Source organism: Meleagris gallopavo, chromosome 17 (assembly GCF_905368555.1).
Source record: "Meleagris gallopavo chromosome 17, MGAL_WU_HG_1.1, whole genome shotgun sequence".
Taxonomy (NCBI): domain Eukaryota; kingdom Metazoa; phylum Chordata; class Aves; order Galliformes; family Phasianidae; genus Meleagris; species Meleagris gallopavo.
The window spans coordinates 7,818,222-7,839,523 of record NC_139420.1 but is presented as its reverse complement, the minus strand read 5'-3'; the positions used below and the strand labels follow the sequence as shown (position 1 = coordinate 7,839,523).

At 41.4% G+C, this 21,302-nt stretch overlaps 1 protein-coding gene across 7 annotated transcripts in view; it reads right to left on the bottom strand.

Moving 5' to 3' along the window:
• The window catches only part of ZNRF3 (zinc and ring finger 3), a 79,871-nt gene that overhangs the window by 12,575 nt on the left and 45,994 nt on the right, over positions 1-21,302 (bottom strand). For all 7 annotated transcript variants that reach the window (XM_085238244.1, XM_085238245.1, XM_085238246.1 and 4 more), the window contains one exon: positions 16,755-16,880. In XM_085238244.1, coding sequence (XP_085094370.1) covers positions 16,755-16,880 — 126 coding nt within the window. The remainder of the gene's footprint in view (positions 1-16,754; positions 16,881-21,302) is intronic.

The following is a 21,302-nucleotide window of genomic DNA, read 5'->3' as shown; positions in this document are numbered from 1 at the left end:
GAGCTGGGGGAGTGGACACAGTCCCATAAGGATGGAGCTGGGTGATCTTTAAGGTCCCCTCCAACCTCAGCCATCCTATGTTAGAAATTAAAAGTACCAACTGGGTTCAAAATTCATGCTGGAGACGATAACATTCTTTCCCATGTCTCAATATTAATCAGTATAAGATAACTGGAAAGAATCCCAAGTAATAAAACTGGAAACATTTTCTATAAGGCTACTCAACAGTAATATTGTACCTATCAGGAGAGTTTCCCTTATCATTCTACCTGAATTTTTGTCCCTCCCGACACTTACACCCAGCAAGTTTTATTTAATCCCACTAACACTTGAGTGTCAAGCCAATACATTGAAAATTAATAATGATATGTCACAGGATTATTTTGATTTTTTACTACCATGGAAGATTGAAATTAGAATTGAGTCAGAAGGAATCTTTAAAGGCCATCTGGTCCCTCTCCCCTACGGTGAAGAGGAACTCCCACAGCCCCACCAGGTGCTCAGAGCCTTGTCCCCTGACCTTGGGTGTCCCCCCAGATGGATGAGTGATGGGGCATCCACTACATCTCTGGGCAATCTGCACCAGGTGGCTCAGAAGGTGGGAGATGGGACAGCAATAACATTCCTACTGTAAGGTTCACGACCACGAGAGGAAACTGAACATCCATAAGTCTATGGGTCCCAAGGAGATGCATCCCAGAGTACTGAGGTTATTGGCTCACACAGTCACCAAGTCATTCCCAACGATATTTGAAAAGTCACGGCGGGCCCCGGTGACTGGAAAAAAGGCCGTGTCACACTCATTTTTAGGAAGGGTAGAAAGGACAACCCAGGGACCTACCAACCTGCTAGCCTCATCTCTGTGCCAAGAAAGATCACAGCACAGATCTTCCTGGAAGCTACGCTAAAGCACATGAGAGGCGACAACCAGCACAGCTTCACCAAGGCAGGTCTCCACAATGAGACCAGTTCCACAGCACACAGATTTCAGGGGGTTCCCACCCCTCACACGTGCCTCAGGAAGCAGCACCACAGCAGTGCCCGCTCCAGCGCTCTGCGGCTCCAGCTCCGCCGCTTGGCGGCAGCCCGGCCTGACCTTCCAGGTTTCGCTGGCAAGAGATCAGAGAGCAGCCACAAACACACCACACAGCCTGCCGCTCCTCGCCGCTCCCCCTTCCTCCTCCTCCTCCTCCTCCCCTAAAACTCGTTTTTAAAACCACAGCGCTCTGTTGAGAAGCAAACGAGTGTGAGCAGGCTGAGGCCTGAGCGCAGCCGCTTCTCTCATCTCCTGTTCTCCTTCCTATGGGCTGGAGGGGAGCAAACTAGGGGCCCACCGTGCACCCACAGCCCCAAAAATCTCAGGGCTAGGCTGCAGGGACACCCTGCCGTCCTCTGATCCCCAAACCCGTAGGGTAATTAAAGCTAAAACATCTTTGAAAATATCCTATCTGCTCCCTAACAATCAGGGCAGCTCAAAATAATACAGCCAACACAAGTCCCAATTAAAATGATCCCGGTCTATAATAGGCATGTGACTTTTTCCATATTAGGCTATTCAACCCTTTAAAGACTGCTCCCTAAACACATTTTTCTGAGCAAAGCAGCCAAAATCTAGATCAAAGAGAGACACACCAGTTGGGAGAGAGGAACAGAAGTTGTATTGCTGTCTGCTTTACCTTCACAACTCCAAGGTCAAACATGTATTTCCCCAATTCAATTTCCATGCAATTAGCAGAAAGCAGTAAAGAAGCCAGGCATCAAAGTTTCTGAGATTATTTTCCTTCAATGGTTTAAAATAAATGACATTACTGCATCACAACGTTCTTCCTCTTTTGCAAGGAACAATAAAAAAAAAAAAAAAAAAACCACAAAACAGTGATATACTTTCAGTAATTTAAATAGTTACTCTTTGTTCATAATGACAGTCACCTTCCAGTTCTTCTTCACATTTCGAGTTCAAAAGCCTACGCTATAGAACAGTGGGCTCTGACCCATTTGCTTGACAAGGCTACCATGTAGAATCATCACTATTTTAACTTTTACTCTTTCTGAAGAGTGCTCCCACATCCTCCTGGTGAGGCACTACACGGGGTGCCCAGAGAGGTGGTGGTGCCCATCCCTGCACACAGCCACGCTCAGGGGACGGGGCTGTGAGCACTGCTGGAGCTGCGGGTGTCCCTGTGCACTGCAGCCAGTGGGAACAGATGGTCTTTGGGGGTCCCTTTGGACTCAAGCCATTCTATGGGTCTGTGATCCTGACTGATGCTACAGGGAAGCTTTTGTATCTTCTGCGCACATCAACAGCTAACTGCCTGACATGTGCAAACATTAGGCCCAACTGTGCAAAAACCGCTCGTTGAGAGCAGGAAGACTGGAGATGACAACAATTTTCAGGAAGCTCACTACTGGCAACTCCAAAATTACTTTGTCCTCAAGTACAAAGATGAAACAGTAAGTCAACATTAACTATAACAATAGGAAGGTGATTCCACTCTGGAAACAGAAACTAGGGTGTACAGCTGAATCTATTCTCTGGATAACGCACTCAATCCTTTGTTTCCTTTATTTTTTGGTATTTAAGCATGTGCCTGTGTAGACATGAGCAGAATTAGCTAACTTTCCCATAACAAGCTTATTTTTCTATTCCATCTGGACCTCAGGAAACACAGTTAACAGAGGTTGCCTGGAAAAGTTAGTTACAGTATCTTCATCCTTGGAGAAAAGTTTCTGGGACACTCTTGGGCAATGGGTGTCCTTGCTTAAGCAGGGGATGGACCAGATGGCATCCAGGGGTCCCTCCAACCCCAGCCATTCTGTAGGTAGCTCTCTTCTTTAACAACCCTCTTTCACTGGCTGAAATGTATGACGATGAAGCAGGTTCTTGGTGTGTTGCTCAAAGGGTGGCTTTCATGTAACACGAGTCATAACCCATTCCCAGCTTCATGCAAACAAGCCAAAGAGAAAACAGAGCCACAAGCAGTGCTTTCAGTGGATGCAGATAACAGACTGGTCATGCAGAAGCATAATGAGAGGAGAGGAACAAATCTTTAAAGTTGCGTGAAGGGCAAAAGAACAGGAAGAGGTCCATGCAGAGCATGATAACATTGTGGTTACACAGGTGAAGGGAAACACCTGATGAGGCACGATATGTATGTTTAAAGTTTATCTAAGCAACACAGAGAACAAAGGTAGCAAAGGATGCATAGAGAATTTCAGTCCATAACTGCTCTGAAAAGTTCGCAGCAACGTATTGCAATGATCACATCAGCAAATACGGTAAGCACTACTCCAACACAGAACCATTGATTGGTTCCAACCAGCTCCAATCCACCGCCGTGGGCAGATACCTCCCACCAGATCAGGTTGTCCAAAGCCCCATCCAGCCTGGCCTTGAATGAGACATCCACAGCTCCTTTAGGCAGCCTGCTGTCATCTTTATTAGAAGAACTTCATCCTAATATCTAATCTAAATCTCCTCTTTTAGTTTAAAGCTCTTATACCTTGTCTTGTTACTACAGTCCCTCATAAGTAGTCTCTCTATCTTTGGTAGCAACAAGGTCTCCCTGGAGCTTTCTCTGCTCCAGGCTGAACCCCAGCTCCCTCAGCCTTTTGTCACAGGAGAGGTATCCAGCCCTCTGCTCTTTCTAACTTTGTCTCATATACTGATTTTACCTATATACAGATACAGAATCCATTTCAACTAACGTTTTCTGCATTGGCTTCAAGTGCTGTGACTTCTTTGCTCCCTGACACACGCAAAAAAAAATTCACCTTAGAACTGCACAAATCTCTACTCATCTTGATTAAAGAACTAATAGAATTTCGTTAGCAATAATCCTGCTTGAGATTTGTATTTTCCAATCTCCACAGCAGTTTCTATTGGATTATTTTGCTTTGTGTGTGACACAGTACACAACAGGTTAAAAACGCTTTAAGTATATTTCAGTTAATCATAAACCAGGCATGGAACAATCAAGCAAGGTAGTTGAGTTTTCCCCTCAAAAAATCCAGAAAGAAAACAAGCTGTTAAAATCTACTATGTTTTGTGCATTAGAAATACCACAAAACAAAGCATAGTGGTTAGTTAACGTGAATGGGCTGGAAATAAGATGTCCAACAAGGAAGACAAGGACCTAGGAGTTCTCTTAAAAGGAAAAAAAAAAAAAAGTCAGAAAAAGGTCAGTTCTGCATTAGAGTTTATTCAGATAAAAGGCAGACTTTTTTTTACCCCATAATTGAATGTTGGACATAGATGATTCTAGAGCACCTTTGAATTTGCTTTTCCTCAATCCCTTAAACATCACCAGCCTCTAACTTTATGAAACTTCTGCTGAAAGATCTACAGAAACAAAAGGATTCAGTGTGTTTATTATACATTTTAAAGGCTTTTTAAAAATTATTGCAAACATCATATAGGATTCATCTGTTTCCATAGCATTTTCATTTGCATGGAGAGCTATCAACAAAATATATTTTTTTTTAAGCTAAATTCCTAGATAAAACTGACAAACTGATGAGAGAAAAGGATGTTCAGAAGTATCTGCTACCTGTATGAAGCCACATAACTTACTGCTAGTACTTTAGCCTCACAAATACTCTTACATTTAGAACTATGTGCCTGTCTTTCTAGATGAGCCTCTACATATCCAACTGCATGAATTTGGTTCTAAAACTCAGTGCACTGTAAGTACGAACTATTAGTTATATCTGTAGTATGAGGTATGTGAAGGAGCTGATTTATTCTCTTGGAGAAAAGAAATGCTGAAGATAAAGGCGGAAGGATTAAGCAATGGTTTAGGTGCTAATACAGTACAAATGCCAGTAAGCTGCTTTTAGCAAGCTACCTAACTGTTCCATCAGGTGCCCAGTATATGCTATCAGCAGGGCCTCATTGCACAGCTGTACTAAGTATGACTGGGGCTTTTTCTTCTCCTTTTCGTTTTAAAATATATCTCCTTCTGGAGTGGGGGCAGGCAGCAGAAAATACGATAATATATTTGCTCTAAGTAAATAGAGCCATCAGGAGAACTGGTTTATACATTCTCATTTAGTTGATAACTGTGCCAGCCTAACCAAACCTGCACTTCTTCTGTCAGCTTTTGAGGTTTTTCCCTCTTGTTTTCTCTATGAACTAAGATTTATTGAACTTGAGGCATATCTTCTACTTTAACCCAGCCCATCAAACCCAATATTCCATGTCAGAACTCTCCACACTGTGGACTCAGCGGTCATTAATCTGCCAAAAGAGTGGGATTACACAAGCTGCATGAGGTTGAATCCTTTTGTAGCTGATTCTATCATCAGCTATCTTTGGTCCTCTGAAGAAGTCAGCCAGCTTCTCACACAGCATACTGGTAACATGTAATCAACACTCAGCAGCAATCCATTTGCCTGTGCCATGACTCCAAGGAACATGATTTTTTATGAGAAGGTCCAGTGTCTTGATTTATTCCTCTGGAGCGGTCATGGATTTCAGCAATTTTGACTGCAAGAGATGCAGGTTTCATCTTGCAGCTTGAAGAACTCTATCAAACTCAGCAGGGGGCATGAACTGCATGCCCCACTGCGCAGATAGCAGCTATAAGCATACTGAAAAAGCAGAGATTTGAGAACAAAGACATAGCATTTGATTTTCAACAGTAGGAATAGTATCACTTAAACTAATAATAAAACCCATTTTTCTTGAGAAGCATAGAACATCAGCCACAAGCAAAGAAAGATGTTCTGCCATAACAGACCGCTGTGCTCTGCTTATCACTGCCAATCTTGCACAAACCCCACAGCATTGTGTCAAATATACTTTTTAATTACAACAAACTCCCAAATCTTTTTCCTCTCAGAGCTACAGAGAACGTTAACTGTATCTGTACAATGCAGGTCATCCCTTGTATCCCCCCTCCTACGCTGCTATCAGGCTCTGACATTCATCAAAAGCACCTTGCCCCTTGAGCCACAACCATAGTTAGAAAGCCAGGCCACTGGAAGGAGAAAAGGAAGAAAAGTTACAAATTAACCAACTGATGCCTCAGCCCTGTTAATGTACAATTCCCCAGTATTTCCAGAAACACTGAGTTCAGCAAAGCATGAGCAGGATGCCATTTCAAACCTTGTTTTCAGATAAAGAAAAAGGAGCTTTCAGATTTCTGTCTGCAAAAGCAAACACTATCAGAACAAGACAGTAAAGCACCAAAGGATTGCACTAACACTGAACTTCTTCCTGTCAGCAATACTCAATTTAGCACCTCTGGCACTTCGATATCGGTTTTATAATACAAGTATCCTGCAGATACTGCAATATGTGGCATTATGACAATTGCTTTATCAAAGAAGCAATACCGAAAGTGCAAAACTGCATCTATATTTAAAAATACTATCACTATTAAAAACATTATGTATTTCAGGTCTGAAAAGATGACCATATACCCATACGCTATATAATCACATTTGGCACAGGGTGCCCAGAGAAGTGGTGGTGCCCCATCCCTGCAGACAGCCACAAGCACTGCTGGAGCTGTGGGTGTCCCTGTGCACTGCAGGCAGTAGGAACAGATGGCCTTTGAGGGTACCTTCCCTCCCCAACCATTCCATGCTTCCAATGTGATCCATAGATCCATACCACTCAGTGCTAAGTAGCTCTCAGTTAAAACTAAGAAGAAAAAAAACCACAAGAGCCTTTGCTCTCTGGGGTTAGGGAGAAATACTGCTATTAGTTCATAGTCTAGACAGAGTGAAAAAAAAAAAAACACAACCACCATGAACAGGGCATTCATTTAATCCTGAATACAGCCAAACCTACTGATTGTGATACACTGCATTTAAGGGACTCCGTTCCCCAAATCCTGCCTTCTGCTACTACAATCCAAGTGCAGGCCAACTCTCCGTGCTATGAGAAGAGGTCAGTTGCAGAAAGAAGGGTGAGCACTGGAAGAGAGCACTGGGGGAGCGCAAGGTCTTGTACTATGTAACAGTGGCTCAGCAAGAAGCATTCATGACAACTAACCAATTAATGAATGGTCATTCAGAAATCTTGTTACATTTTATAACCCTTCAGGACATGAGAATTCCTGCAGACAAGCAACCCCCAAAATATAATAGTCACAAGATGTGTTCATTTCTGAAACTGTATAGTAATATAAAGTAACTTTTTCTAGTTATCTACAATGCAAAGATAGAGCAAACTAAATTCAGTAAATCACGGAATCATAGAACCATAGAATGGTTTCTTTGATGTCAAGTTAGATTTCGTAATACAGCCATTACTTTAAGAACTTCATTTCTTAAAAAGTTTTGCTGAATGCCAGGTTATACCACCACCTAATAATCCAAATTTATTAAGATAAGCTCATGTAAATTTTGAAGACTATCAGTCAAATGTTTGTGCAATCACATCAGCTTTCTGTTTCCCAAACTTGCCTTCATATGCCCAGCATCTGCACAGATCTCCAACTCACTTAAAGCCAACATTCTGAGGGCTGAGTTATGGTTCTTGTGCTCCATGCCACATTTTTGAAGATCAGAATACTTGCATAACTACAGTCACGTGGATATAAACTGTCAGATCTCACACTTGGAGCAAGCGCAACTCCCAGGCAGGTCACATCCAAGTGACTTGAATGTCACTTGAACACAACAAGGTCATGGACACAAAAATGATAAATGAACGACTTGTATTCTATTCACTGCTGTTTAGGAACCAAAACACTCGTTATTTCATTCACCTCTACAGCTTCTAAGCTACTTCCCTCTGTTTTATTTATTTCTTAACTGCCTACCTATTTCATTTGATCTCTTCCTAATCACAGAGGCTGAAATGTGCTCTAATAGAATATCAATTTAAAATTAGGAATCAGCATGCACACACAAAAGAAAATACTCAGTTTTTCAAGTCTCAAATTCAGAAGATTTTTTCCTTATCACAAAGTTTTTGAAATTCTTAATTCCTGCAGGAATTCCATCCACTCTCAGTCAATTCAATGAGGAAATTCAATCTTTCTGAGAAACATGCTTTAGATCTTATGGTGGAAAGTTCTTCTCAACATCACAACTTGGAGTTGTGGTTCCTGATCCAGAACTTTAGCTAAATATTGCTGTATTTTAGGAAAGAGCTGAAATTTCAAACAGATTCAGCTCAGATCAAATAATGTCAAGAGTAGAGAACAGGCCTGAGGCATTTGCAGTAGCCTATCAAAGATATGCTGACACATCTACAGCAACCAGAATTCGAAAAGCTGAAGAGCTTTGTGCCTCTCAGTATCATATTGCTATCCTCTAACAGGAAAGAGAGACAAGGTAGAATGTGACTACAGCTCACCAGAAGTATTGTAAAGAAATGAAAGCAAGCCTAAGCGCAAAAGACTGAGTGATTAAGGTCAATTTGGGTTACGTATCCATCTTCAAAAGTAAGAATATAATAGGAATGGAAAAGGCAGTGTCTTCTGCTTTGTGTCATTCTGTCTTGTTTGGCCTCAACCTCAAGCAGCTGCCCTTCATCCATAGGCTGAGCTCTACCATAAACAAGGATATTCCAGAGATAACACAATCATCATGTGAGGTGGTAAAACAGTAGATCCAAGTCTCAACAGAGAGAGAAGCAGTGCTCTCTGTATTATTACATAGCTGCATATAGTCTGTGCAAGTATGGTCAGACAGATCTCATAGAAGCCAAGGTGAGCTGTCAAGCAGCAAAAGTATTTTCACTTCCACATCTATTAGAGTCAAAATGCTGCAGCATATTTCCCTGGAGCTTCTGTCACCTTTGTCAGGGAGGAGAATCTGCATCCACCAGTACAGAATAAGCATGCAACTCCGAGTACAGGACTTCAGTCCCTGAAAGAACAAAGGGACTCATTGTAAAACTCTCTTGGTGTCCAGTAGAATACTGCTGGTGCCTCATTGAGATCTTCAAACTTGTGTCTTCTTCCTCAGAAAGAGTCAGCCTGGGTAATAAGCTCAGTAGTAGAAGGATGAATGGCCCACCCCAGTACTCCAATTTATGTAGCAACTTTTTGTGGGCTGGCTAAGAAAAGATGACATGGACTGTCCTTCTGATAGCAGTTCCTGGTTTAGAATTAGATTCGTTTCAAGGTCCCATACTGTGGTGGGCCCTTGTTGTTAGTTTGTTACTTCTTTAAAAAAAAAAAAAGTGGAATAAAGAAGGTAGAGGATTCTTATTACAAAGGAAAACTGGAAACTTCTCTCCACACAAGCAGCGACATGGCTGTATTGCTGAGGCCTCAGGGTAAGGATTAAAGAAAAACAAAATAGAAACCCTTCCATCTTTAATTAGGGTCTTCATTTGCCAAAGAGCCATTCCACAGCGGGAGGAATTACATTCAGGCCGTTGCTTGGATAACGTCTCCCAGCAGGTTGGCTCCTCAGAGCAGCCTACTCCAAGCCAACAATTTCTGGTTACTTGGAGGCAAGCAGCCTGCATATTGTTTTAACTGGCCTGGCTTTTGCAGCCAGTTTTGCTGAAAAACAATCTTCTATTCAAAAAGCAGAGATAAAAGCTTCACTCGGTTTGAATTTGTCCCCAGTTTCTTTCTCCCTTTCTTTTTTTAAACATGGGAATTATAGGTTCTGGAGTTTGCATTATTTCTCTTGTAGACATCAGTGTTTTTCTCCCTCTGGCCACTTGATTCTTTGCCAGTGAAGGCTGCTGTCTGGAGTCCAGCCATTCATCAGCCCCTACCTCATCATTAACACTGTGGTGCTGGCGGTCACAGCCCATTGCTGGCGACAGGAAATCCTAACTTGCAAGAGGTTAACCACAGCCCATAAACAGCCAGGCAGGCTCATTAGTCCCTTACAGTCAGCTGAAGGGTCCAGACCCTCTGGGAGTTTCGACACCATTCATGGACTCAAGAGTCTATGCATTCCATGCCCATAGGAAAACAGCTTCACTTCCTCCTCCCTTAAAAAGTTTGCTACTTGGATCCTCTGGCTATGGTCTGTCCTTTTTTCCTATCCAAAGCCAACCAAGTCATTAGAGTACTTTGAAAAACTGAATGTCTGTGATGCATTGTCTGGGCTTACCAATTACAACACTGATAGGCCACAACTGAGACATAAATGCAGTAGAATATATACAAGCTTTTGATGTTTTTAATAGATTTAGTCTCAAAGTCACTGTGAGCACATCTAAGGCAATAGCTAAACAGAAGTTGATAATATATGCCTAATTATCTGAAGAACTCATTTCACAAATACACCCAATTCTGATCTCCAAGAAATAACCCACCAGAACTGCAAATGGCTTCAGTGCTCCCTACATTGACCAAAAAGCCCCTTTCATATTTAATTTTTTTTCTTTTTTTTTTTTGAGTGTGCAGCACAAATTGATGCTTGCCCTGTAAGGAATTGATTCCTTGAACTTGGTATAAACAGCAAATTGTCATTCAACCAGCCACCTCCATATATTATCTACCTGGCAATCATGGAGACACGTTCAGAGCAGAGAAATAGATTCTGGAAAGTTATCACAGAGAAACAGGATGTGAAGCATGTTTTGTTACATCAACTTTTTCTCTTTCCTCTCTTTCAATCTTGCAAAAACTTCTGCAAAACATCCCCTCTTTATATATGCAATATCTTTATTACCACTGCTTATTACATCTGCCCATCTTTTACTCTGAATATCAGAGTCCCTCTCATGCAGCTCTGGTTACATTCCCCAGTTCTCCAATTTCTTACAAAGCCTCCTGTCTCTCATGCACTGAAATTAGGCACGTCACTCATCTATGAAGTCCTACAGAATTCCATCCCCTGCCTCCATGTCTGCTCCCTATTTTCTTCACTTTCTGACCCATTTATCCATTCTGCCTGTCAGCCTTCTGTACTTATCTCTGCTCCAAAATAGCTGCACCTGAACGATCATTTACTTTACTGCTTCTAGCTCTATTTCTGTAGTTCTTCCAGTGCATGTGCAACTGCATGTTACTTATCATTCTATAGGTAGATTCTGCATATAAATTAGCACAAAGTCTGTGTTAGAGAGGCTCACAAAGAGTGGAGAATCATGAGGGTCTAAGTACTCGAGAGACTTAAAAATAATGATAACACGTAAATGTTTTATGTTGTTCCTTACGCTTTTAGTCCTTACTCAGCCTGAATTTCCATTAATTTCACTGAGAGTTCTGACTGAGCAAAAACTTCAGTAACATATGTTGTGCAACAACAGCTGCTTCTTTAGCTGACGATAAAGGCAGCTGTGTTTCAGTTGGTTAGAGAGGAGCAAGGGTGGTGGTGAGGACTGCTGAGGACTCAACTCTAGAAGTGGACACTTATGTGAAGTAATCAATCCAACAATAGCAGACCTAAGGAGTGCCCAGAGGGGGAAAGCATCAGAGACAGCCTTTCTTCATGAATAGCTGTTGCTTTTCATAACAATGCACAGTGAACATGAAAAGGAAGCTATTAAATAATGCAATAACAGATTGCTGGCTAATAGAAACAGCCACCCCCTAGAACCAAAGACTGACAGATCTACTTCATAACTACACGACCTATCCCAGCCCTTGTTCACCCACTGCTTGGTGTGAGCCCCTCTTTGGCTTTGGCCCAACTCTTCTCTTCCCTCTACATCTTTCACCATATGATCCATACACAACACAAACATTTCCATTATCTCAAAAACTTCATTGTCTCACTCGACAGTTCTTACCCATTCTCAATTTTTTCCCTTCTTTCTTAAAACCACTGCTGAAATTAAAGGTGCAAACTAAGCACAGAAGAGACAGTTTAAAGAGAAGGAACATGAGAAACTTGGAACTCAAGACTTCAGTTGTAGTGATGAGACTGCTGCTTCAAGCCCAGTCCCCATTTTTGCTCCTACACGTTTCTCCATGCTCTCTGCTGCCAAACACGCCTACATGCAGTATTTTTTCCTTTTTCTTTCCAATTCAAATTCCTTTTTTAGTCTGTTAAAATAGGCTCGGTGTTAAGAATGTGGACTGTGGAGGATGGAAGGAAAGGCAAGGAGAGAGTAACAGAAGTGCCCTGAGCTTTTGTCAAATGTGTTTTGCTTTAAAGTGATTTTTTTTCTTCCTCATAAATAAACATTTGTCCATATCGGGAAGACTAAGAGGATCACTTCGGTACCTGTCATTATGAAGATTCAAGTCTTCCTGAATAAAGATATTATCCTCTCTTCTGATCTTATCTATACAGTTTTGTATATATATGTATATAGAATATATTTTGTACATGGAATGCCAGAAATCTTTATGTCTAGATGCTGTTGAGGTCTCATCACACTGCTAGCACTAGAGAAGAAAGAAGAATGTCAGAAGATGAATAAGACCAAAATTACTTGCACAAATAACAGCATCCATCACTTCAAATACAATTACAGAAAATGTTTTGTTGTTGTTTAAAATGGATATTAACTTTTCAGGTGTCCTGAGTATCATAAGCAGGTTGCTGCAAAAATAATGCCTCCTATTTATTTCCACGAAAACTACAATAAACAAAAATAGTACAATAAAAGCATTTGATAAAGCAAATTCTCAGCTACAAAACTACTACATTTTCAACACAGTCACCACCATTAGCTTTGTGCTTTCACCAGCAATGAACATGAGCCTGCATGTCTCACTTCTAAACATCTGCATGGCTGTCTGGAACATGGCTGTCTTCCACATTGCTGTTGCCACAGCTGAAGTGTACCACTCACCCCTCATGTGCTCATGTCCATGGCTGGTCTCTGTAGATATTCAGAAGAGTCAATGAACATCAATGGGAGCTCAAAATAACCAAGATTAAGTTTCTACTGAGGAACAACTTTCCTTAATCTGTAAATTGACGTGCAGTCAGACCAACACTGCCATAAGAAAGCACATTTGCTGTAGTTTCCTTCCTACCTCCATTGGACCCCACCCTGCTAATACAAGCCTTCACGTAGCCACACAGACAAGCAAACAAACTGAAATAAAGGCTTGAAGGTCACCCATTCTGCTAGTTGCTTCTCAAGATCAATCAAAACCTTTACCTTACATTCTGAGACTCTATAGTTTAAAATAGATTGGCAGAGAAGAAACAGACAAACAGAAGGCAGCAATGGTCCCCACATCATGGAATAGCTACCATAGGGTCAGCTAATTCAAAGGATGCAAGTTCTCCTGAAGTGGCAGTATCTTCTACTGCAGACACACAGGGACCATCATGGGCAGCATGACATCACTGGAGCTAATTACCGTGACCAGTTAAAAAACATCTGAACAAGCAAAGTCTGGGAAACTTATCAATATCTGCAAACATGTATCATAATTTCAGATCTTATTCTACATACATTTCTGCAATTTAGTTGAATCCATTTATATAAGTTACCCAAACTTGATATCCTAGTTTGATAAAATAAGAGCTGTTAATATTGTACAGAAACAAAAGGTAAGCTTATGTAATCCCTGTAACTCTAATTTAAACATACAACTGTATGCTTAATTTAGACTATGAATATCAAGATAAAAGTTATTTCATTTAATTTGCCTTCCTTCATTTCATTTGCTGCAAATGAAAAGGATCAAAACCACCTTTTAAAGAAAGCAAAGATACCGCTAATACTTCAGAAATGAGCGTGATATAATTCAAGGTTCTTTTTACATGAAAACTCAAAACAGTTTGAACTTTTTTTTTTGGAAATGGATTTGTAGGAGAAAGTAACTTAGCAAGGAAAACTATTTATAAAGTATATGTGATAGAGTTACTCTATGCACTTAGAGCACAACCCACCCTATCTGAGAAGGGATTCATTCAGTTAAGATTCACTCAAGTCACAGTTCACACAACAGAAAAGCAGGATGGAAATCAAACAGAGCACTCCTCCGGCTTAATTTTCTGCAACTAACCATTACTGCTGCAAAAGGTTTGATTTCAGAAGGACACTTCTTTAGAGGCATTTTTGACAGTTTATAAGGAAGGACATGTATCAGCTGATTACTTGCTCATCCAGGTATGTTGATTTAATCAGCACACATTAGAGCATTTTTGACTCCCATAAAAATATGACTTGCAAATGCATTGCAGAATCTCCCCTTTTCCCCCCAAGGCTTATACCAAAAGCTTCACTAAGGAACATCATTGTTAGGACAGAGAACTAAACAGGACTGCGTTTGAACAAGACAAGCATGCACGCTCCCATAGTTACTGCAGATGTGCTCGAGCTCACAGTGAGATTTACAATATTCTTGGATAAAAGTATTGCACAAGTTAAATAGAAGCCAGGCAATTAATTTATGCACATTCACAAAGTGAGAACAGAACTCCCCACAGGCCCACTTGCTGCAGTTCCTCAAACCTTAGATCACTCTTTATTCAGAAACTGACCAACACAGCCCTGTGATTTCACATTTGATTACCATACAAGAATCTATAAATTTAAACTAACTATTAGACAAAAAAAAAAAAAAAAGGTTAGGAGTCACAATTAGATGGTTTAACAGACTGAACTCATGAGGATTTTGTCCCCAACTTAAGGAGCGCATTCATAATCACGATGTGGCAAAACAAAATTCTGCTGATTGTTTGTGTCAATGTATTTGTAAACAACCTCTTAAAACAGAGATAAGAGGTGAATGGACACTGGGGGAACTGTTAGGAATTTCCTTCTATTACAGATTCCTTTGATCCGAAGAAAACAGGAAGCTGTAGTAGTGAGGACATCCTCTCTTTGTTAGCTTCTACTCAGATGCACATCCTCAATTACACATATCCTATTAATATAGAGGAGTCCCTTCAGAAGGCCCTGAAAGAGAAATAAGAAACAAAATCCCTCCCTGGGGACCTTCAAGCCTGCAGAAGAGGGCAGAATTATAACTTTTAAGCAAGTCTTCACTATTTTCCAAGTGCCTACACTGTACTGAAACAAAGGAGCAGTGGCACTCCTAAGTTGAATTTCAGCATCATCTCTGAACGGTCCGGGTTGGAAAGGACCTCAAGCATCATGGATCTCAAGACTCCCGTACACATGCAGGGCCACCAACCTCCCTATTTAATATCAGCCCAGGCTGCCCAGGACCCCATACAACCTGGCCTAAACCCAAAAGTAACAAGAGACAAGAGGACTGCAGATCAGCTGGCACAGGTGGTGTCACCCAGCATAGTGGATGCAAGCACAGAACAGGTAATTTGTAGGCAGAAATGCTTTTCCCTTCCTCCAGAGTAAAGCTACACTGCTAGAGCATGTGTGCAAGGCAGGCCAAGGGGAAGGATTGCCATTGTGCTGTCAGCAGAGAAGACAGGATTCCTAGGAGGGGAAAGGTTCCCTTTGAAGCACATGGCACGAAGAGCTTCCCAGTGACCTAGGCAACAGGCTCAGTGGGTTCCCAGCCTGAGAACCAGTTACTACAGCCATGCCTGAAAAACAAAAAGTCTAAAAGAAGGAAAGAGAGGGGGACGTGGTGTGGGAGAGGGACTTGGAGCAGAATTAGCCTGGCAGAAACTGAGCGGCTGCCTGGTAGGCAAATCCAGCCAATAATGCTTGCTGGGTTCACGAGGTTTCCTTTTCATTTCCAAGGCTTTCTTCTTCGTCTGTCATTCCCCTCCCAGCCCAATTCAGGAGCTCATGAGATCAGTAAAACCCAGGCCTTTGCTTCGCCTGCACGCAGCATTGCCTCAAACAGGGCTGCACTGTGATCAAAGGCAGCGCTAAATCACGGCTGCCACACACACCTCTTCCCCATCAGAGCCCAGTTTTCACAGGCACTCTAGCAGAAGATGATTCCCCCCCCAAAAAAAAACCTCTTGTGCTTTCATTACAACACACACATCTGACAAAGAAAGATGAACAATTCAAATCTGTACGGAAATGGACACATTAAGTTCTGTACATTTACCAATCCCATTTAGCAGATGGATAAACTCAGGCAAAGCTACTAAGAAACACAGGCCAGGGTCTTACTAACAACCATCACAATTAAAGAAAAATCAACAATAGGAAACATATCTTCGTACCAGATGTGTGCCATGGAATTTAGCACTGCAGACAGCCTTCAAGTATTCTCTACATTCTACTTCACAGTACTCCAAGCTTCCCAGGGGATCTTACTTACATCAGTTTTTCTTTTGCTACTCAGCATAAATTTATCATTTGCTCTTTCATATATGCATGCATTTTACCACACAAACACACACAATAACCTCTTCTACTACCATAAAACAAAGGGCAACGATTTTCAAGGAATTTAGATTCCAGAGGCCCAAGGATTCCAAAGGGAGACTACAGAGATGAAAATTTGCATCTCTGATTGAGATACTGAGATTCACTTGTTAGTAGCAATACCTATCCTCAATTACAGCAAGCAGTCTCCTGAAGGGTTGAGGATTCTCCTTCCCTGAAAAAAATCGAATTAATATGCCTTCTGAGAAAACTTACCTAAGAACAGTAAGAAGCTTTCACTTTAACTACTTTTGATAATATTTGATAAGCTTTATTTGATTGAGCCACTATCACACTGGCCATTCACTCTGCTTCTACTCCAATACCACTGCTGTTAGCTTTTGCAGGGCTTCATTAGAGTCCTACACAGCACAAAATGGGCCATGTGCTCATTTTGCCATCGCCACCTCCTAACTGAGAGAGGACATTCTTTCCCTGAGGCACCAAGTGCAGAAACAGGCAAAATGGGAATACTTCACACACTACTAGAGGTCTCATTTTACTCCATATTGATTTTTCTCAGAAAGAAACTTCCAAAGAACAGATAAAAGCAGTATTTACCCCAAACCGTTCAATCCATATAGCCCACATAGCTCCTTACCTTTCCTAAAACAGTGAGGCATGGCTTTGGTTCCAGCTCAGGCTGTTCCAGCTTCACCACTCCTACCCAGCCATATTCATACAGGTCTTCCTCATCATTGCTATTACACAGTCCGAGTGGATGCATCTGAAACAGAATCAGTAAGAAACCATCAGAAAAACAGTTTAAGTCAGGGAACATGCAGATTGCTTTTGAATCCCTTACTTTATAACAAATATTTATTAAAGTACACCAGAAAGACCAAAGCAGTTATGGAGAACTCCATGTGTTTCTGAAGCATGCCATCAGTTCAAAATCTTGGGATGTCATGTGAGGTCACTGTCACCTTGCTTACGAAAAATCATTTAATGCCCACAATTAAAAGTAATTGTAAGTCCTCATCTAAGATATAAAATAATTGAAGGTTCCACTTCAGCTTTTCCTTGCAAACTGACAAAAAAAGCTGTTTTGCAGAACCACTCAAAAGCTTCACAAGCCAGATACAGAACTGATGTTTGAAATGCATTAACTTTCTTGCTTTAATATTTGCACAATACCAACTGTCACTCTTTGGAACACGTCTATCATAGTTCAAAATAAGATGAGAAGCTTCCTAACTATTTTGGAATAGTCACTATTTTTTTCTGAACCATGAGAGAGGCATCATGAATTGAAGAAATTCAGTCTCCTTTTTGGCATTTATGTTGCCTGGTGTAGGAAACAAGAAATACTTCAGATACTCTCTTCCTCCTTCCCTCAACTCTAAATAGTTCTTCTAGTTCTATTATGACAAGGAGCTAACTACGCACCAATATTGTAAACTTATCTGTTCTAATTTTGATGTGCTTTATTGGAATAACTTTGTGCATGAACTAGGCTATGGAACAAACTTCCCATGCTATTTCACATGTTCCCCTCGTTCTGCCATCTCTTTTCACCAGCTTGTCCTTTCCATGTGTATCTTTCATCTTCCAAGTGACTCATTGCAAGAACAGCTTGTAGAGCCCTGACTTTGTGTATAATTCAAGCAATTACTATGAAATAGGGGAAAACCATGGTAGCACAATGCAGAGGTTTTCCTAACACTCATTTTTCAGGACTCATCACCAGTACATCTGTATTCAGAGAAAAAACAAGTCTCAGCAATACTGAGCAGAATCCTTCATCCAACTCCCAGCTCACCCTACCTCTGTTTTTTGTTCTGAGTTGCTACGAGCTGTCTGCACTCTTACACAGATGAGTTCAACTCATTCTGTTTAGAGTTTGAAACAGGAACCTTAAAGTCAGTTCCTGATGGAGCAACTGCTCTGTGCTGACAAAAAGCAAGAAAGGAATTGGGTAGTGGAAGAACTCTCTCCAAAATTGCCAGGGCACATATTCTAACATAACCAGGCCCCAAAGGAGCCCGTGGGAATCTTTAAAGTCAACAGAGAACTATAATCCATATTAAAGTCTAATGAAACAGAACTGCTCCTATATCAGTCACGCTCTGAAACCATAACCCAGGACCTAACCCTAACCCAGAGGTTCCTAGTTTAACATCCTTGAAATGCACTTTGGCACTTTCCATGCGTCTGAAAGGGCAGAAGCAAAAGCACTCCTCAGAGGTGCTTTTCTCCAAGGTTACGGTATCTGTATACATTGCTGGGGGTTTAAAATAACTTCAAAAAGGGCCGCACCAATTTTAAGTGGGTTACTGTTACAGAGCAGACAAACAGCAAACTGACAGCAAAGGAGGAACATTTTATGCTGTAACTCAATCACCTCAAAGCAGTCCTGATGATTACACGACAGCTTTCACCCTTTGTCCTTTTTTTCCCCCGAGTGCCAGGGTGAAACATTATAGTGTTACAAACCTCCTTAAGGACAGCTCCAAATCTTTCCACATTCTGCCATGAGATTAAAATTGGCCTTTCTTCCTTGGCCATACAGAAATACTGTCTCTACCCACTTTAGTCCAGAAATCATCTTGGAGGAAGGACAAGAACTGAAAATTCCTTCTGCAGCCACTTTTCCCTAGAACACTCTTTCCACAACAGCTTCCAAACTATAAGCAGACCTTCAGATTGTAATCACAAAATGCATTCTACAGTTACACCCCGAAAGCCAGGACAAGTCCAAGGAGGTTAAAAGAGCCTCATCTCCACCTCTTGCAAAGCCTGGGCTTCCTTCCCTTTTAAAAGCTAGAATGACAATACTGTATGACATCTCCAAGAAGAACATACCGAACTCCTGAGAACAGGCTTCTTATCTAGAGGCGAAAAGCTGCAGATTGCACATAATTCCAAAGACAGGAAAATACGTGCAGTACAGAGCAGCCCTCAGAGGACTCTTTTCTCAATAGCCAGGAATTTGCAATGCCAGCCAATTGCTCAGGTACCCTGTCTTGTGCATTTCACCTTCACACACAGCTTTACTTCTGAGATGTCACAGCCACTAATTCTTTATAATTGTAGACTGCATTAAATAGAAGAAAAAGAAGTTTTTCCAACCATGATAGAAATACTAAAAATGCAGTTTGGGAGGGGAAGGTCAAGGCATAGTAACTGAAGCAGACATCAATCTAATGTTTAAAGCACTCAGGTTAGCTACATGGTCAGAAGCCTGAGGAAAGAGCATAACTATCCAGAACAAGTTCTATTTCCTTGTACTCTTCTGCAGCAAGAGACGTGCCCAGAAGAAACAAGCACTGGAACTAACCAATGATGATGAATGGCAGAAAAAAAATAATAGGGGGCAATATGAGACACAGTAAGTTAACAACCAACCTGTTGGCTCCTGAAGCCCTATTTCCATACACAAAGAGCAGAGCTATGCTGCAATGGAGACTGTCCCATTTGATCCCTGCCTCTAAGAAGCCATGATCCAGCAGAAGCTGAAGAAGCTCACTTTCCTGGATGACACGGACTCCAGCTTTGTGTCATAAAATCATTTGAGTTAGAAGGGATCACCTAGTTCAACTCTCCTGCAATGAACAGAGATGCTCACAGCTCCATCAGGTGCTCAGAGCCCCATCCAGTCTGACCTTCAGTGTCTCCCGGGATGGGGCATCCACCACCTCTCTGGGCAACCTGCTCATCCCTAAAGGAATAGTGAGATCTCCAAAGAGGCACTCATCTCTTTCTGGTTTACCACTCACCACATTCACTGTCTCTATGGTTCTGCAGGATAGAACTGCAGGCCTCTTTCTCCTGTTGCATGAAAAAAACATTGGTTGACAGCTTCCAAAATCAGGAAGGCTGGCCACTTGACAGCATAACTTTGCAAGCCTCCTGCTTTCCAGTCAGAAGAACAAATGAAGACAGACTATCCACCCATCCAGAAGAGATACTTAAACAGGTGTATGTTGTCCAAAAACTAGGAAAAAAAAAACATTTGGAAAAAGTTCTCTCACCTCACCAGATCCGCAAAGATGGCTGAGACACTGCACAAATTCAGAAGGCTCAGCAGAGTCCATGTGCTTACAGCAGCCTTAAACAAAACATGGATGACAATTATAGCTAGCACTGGCTGATGTATGTGTGTCATGAAGAAGGTATCAAGCACTAAGATTGAAGCCTGGAAGCTGAATTTTGGAATATGCAGTAAAAAACAACTAGAAACAACAACAGTATGTGTAACTAAAGAAGCTGTCGGTCTGAAAGGTTGCACAAGACTTAAAATTGAATGAGGAATATGGAGCTGGGCTGCAGAAAAAACATGAACAATGAGGTATCTCTCAGCTCTCAGTACCAAGATTTTCTAGCAAATTTGACTTCCATGCAGCATTCACTGGTCACTGTATTGCATTCTGAAATGCCTTAATGAACACCACCAGTACCTGCTTTTTGAGCCTTGTTCAAAGAGCTTGGTTTCTGAGGAAGTTTCTGAAGTCCCCTTGTGCAAGAGTGTAAAAAAAATAAAAAGACCAGCATCCCAGAAGTGTTTGTCAATAAAGAGAAAAAAAAAATGAAGCAGGAACTCATCTCCTCAGGATAGAACCGGGGCCATCCACTCAGTTATACTCACCCTGAGGGGAAGAGAGTTTCAAATTCTCATCCAGATCCATTAACTGTGCCCACTTAGAATATTAGTTTACTCAGACTATAGCAATGTTGTGTTATGAACTAATGATCTGCTTAATAGATGAAAGCTGCGTTTGTTTGCTAGCCAGAACAAGCAGCTGTCAAAAAAGAACCCTCCTTCAGCATGGCTGTGATGGCTGCTATTGCCATTGCTGTCTATGGACAAACAGAACTGAGAGTGTGTAGACTCCACAGTACAGCCCAACCCAGGCACAGAGTTTTTCCAACCTTGTACATCCAAACAGTACATGGAAGATTGAAGCAGGGAGAATAGTGAAATGTATAAACCACCACACATTGGCAAAATAATCTTGCAAATAAGAAACCTCACACCCAAATGCAAAATCTAGTATAAGCAGTAAGCAAAACTAATAGGGTGCCTCCGGCACTGTGTGGGCAAATATAGAGGACTCACAAGGCTACAAACTCCCAAGCATCCTGTTGCATCACAGTGGAATCTCACCAGAATTAACAAAACAAATTACATCGGTAATCCCATCAGTAT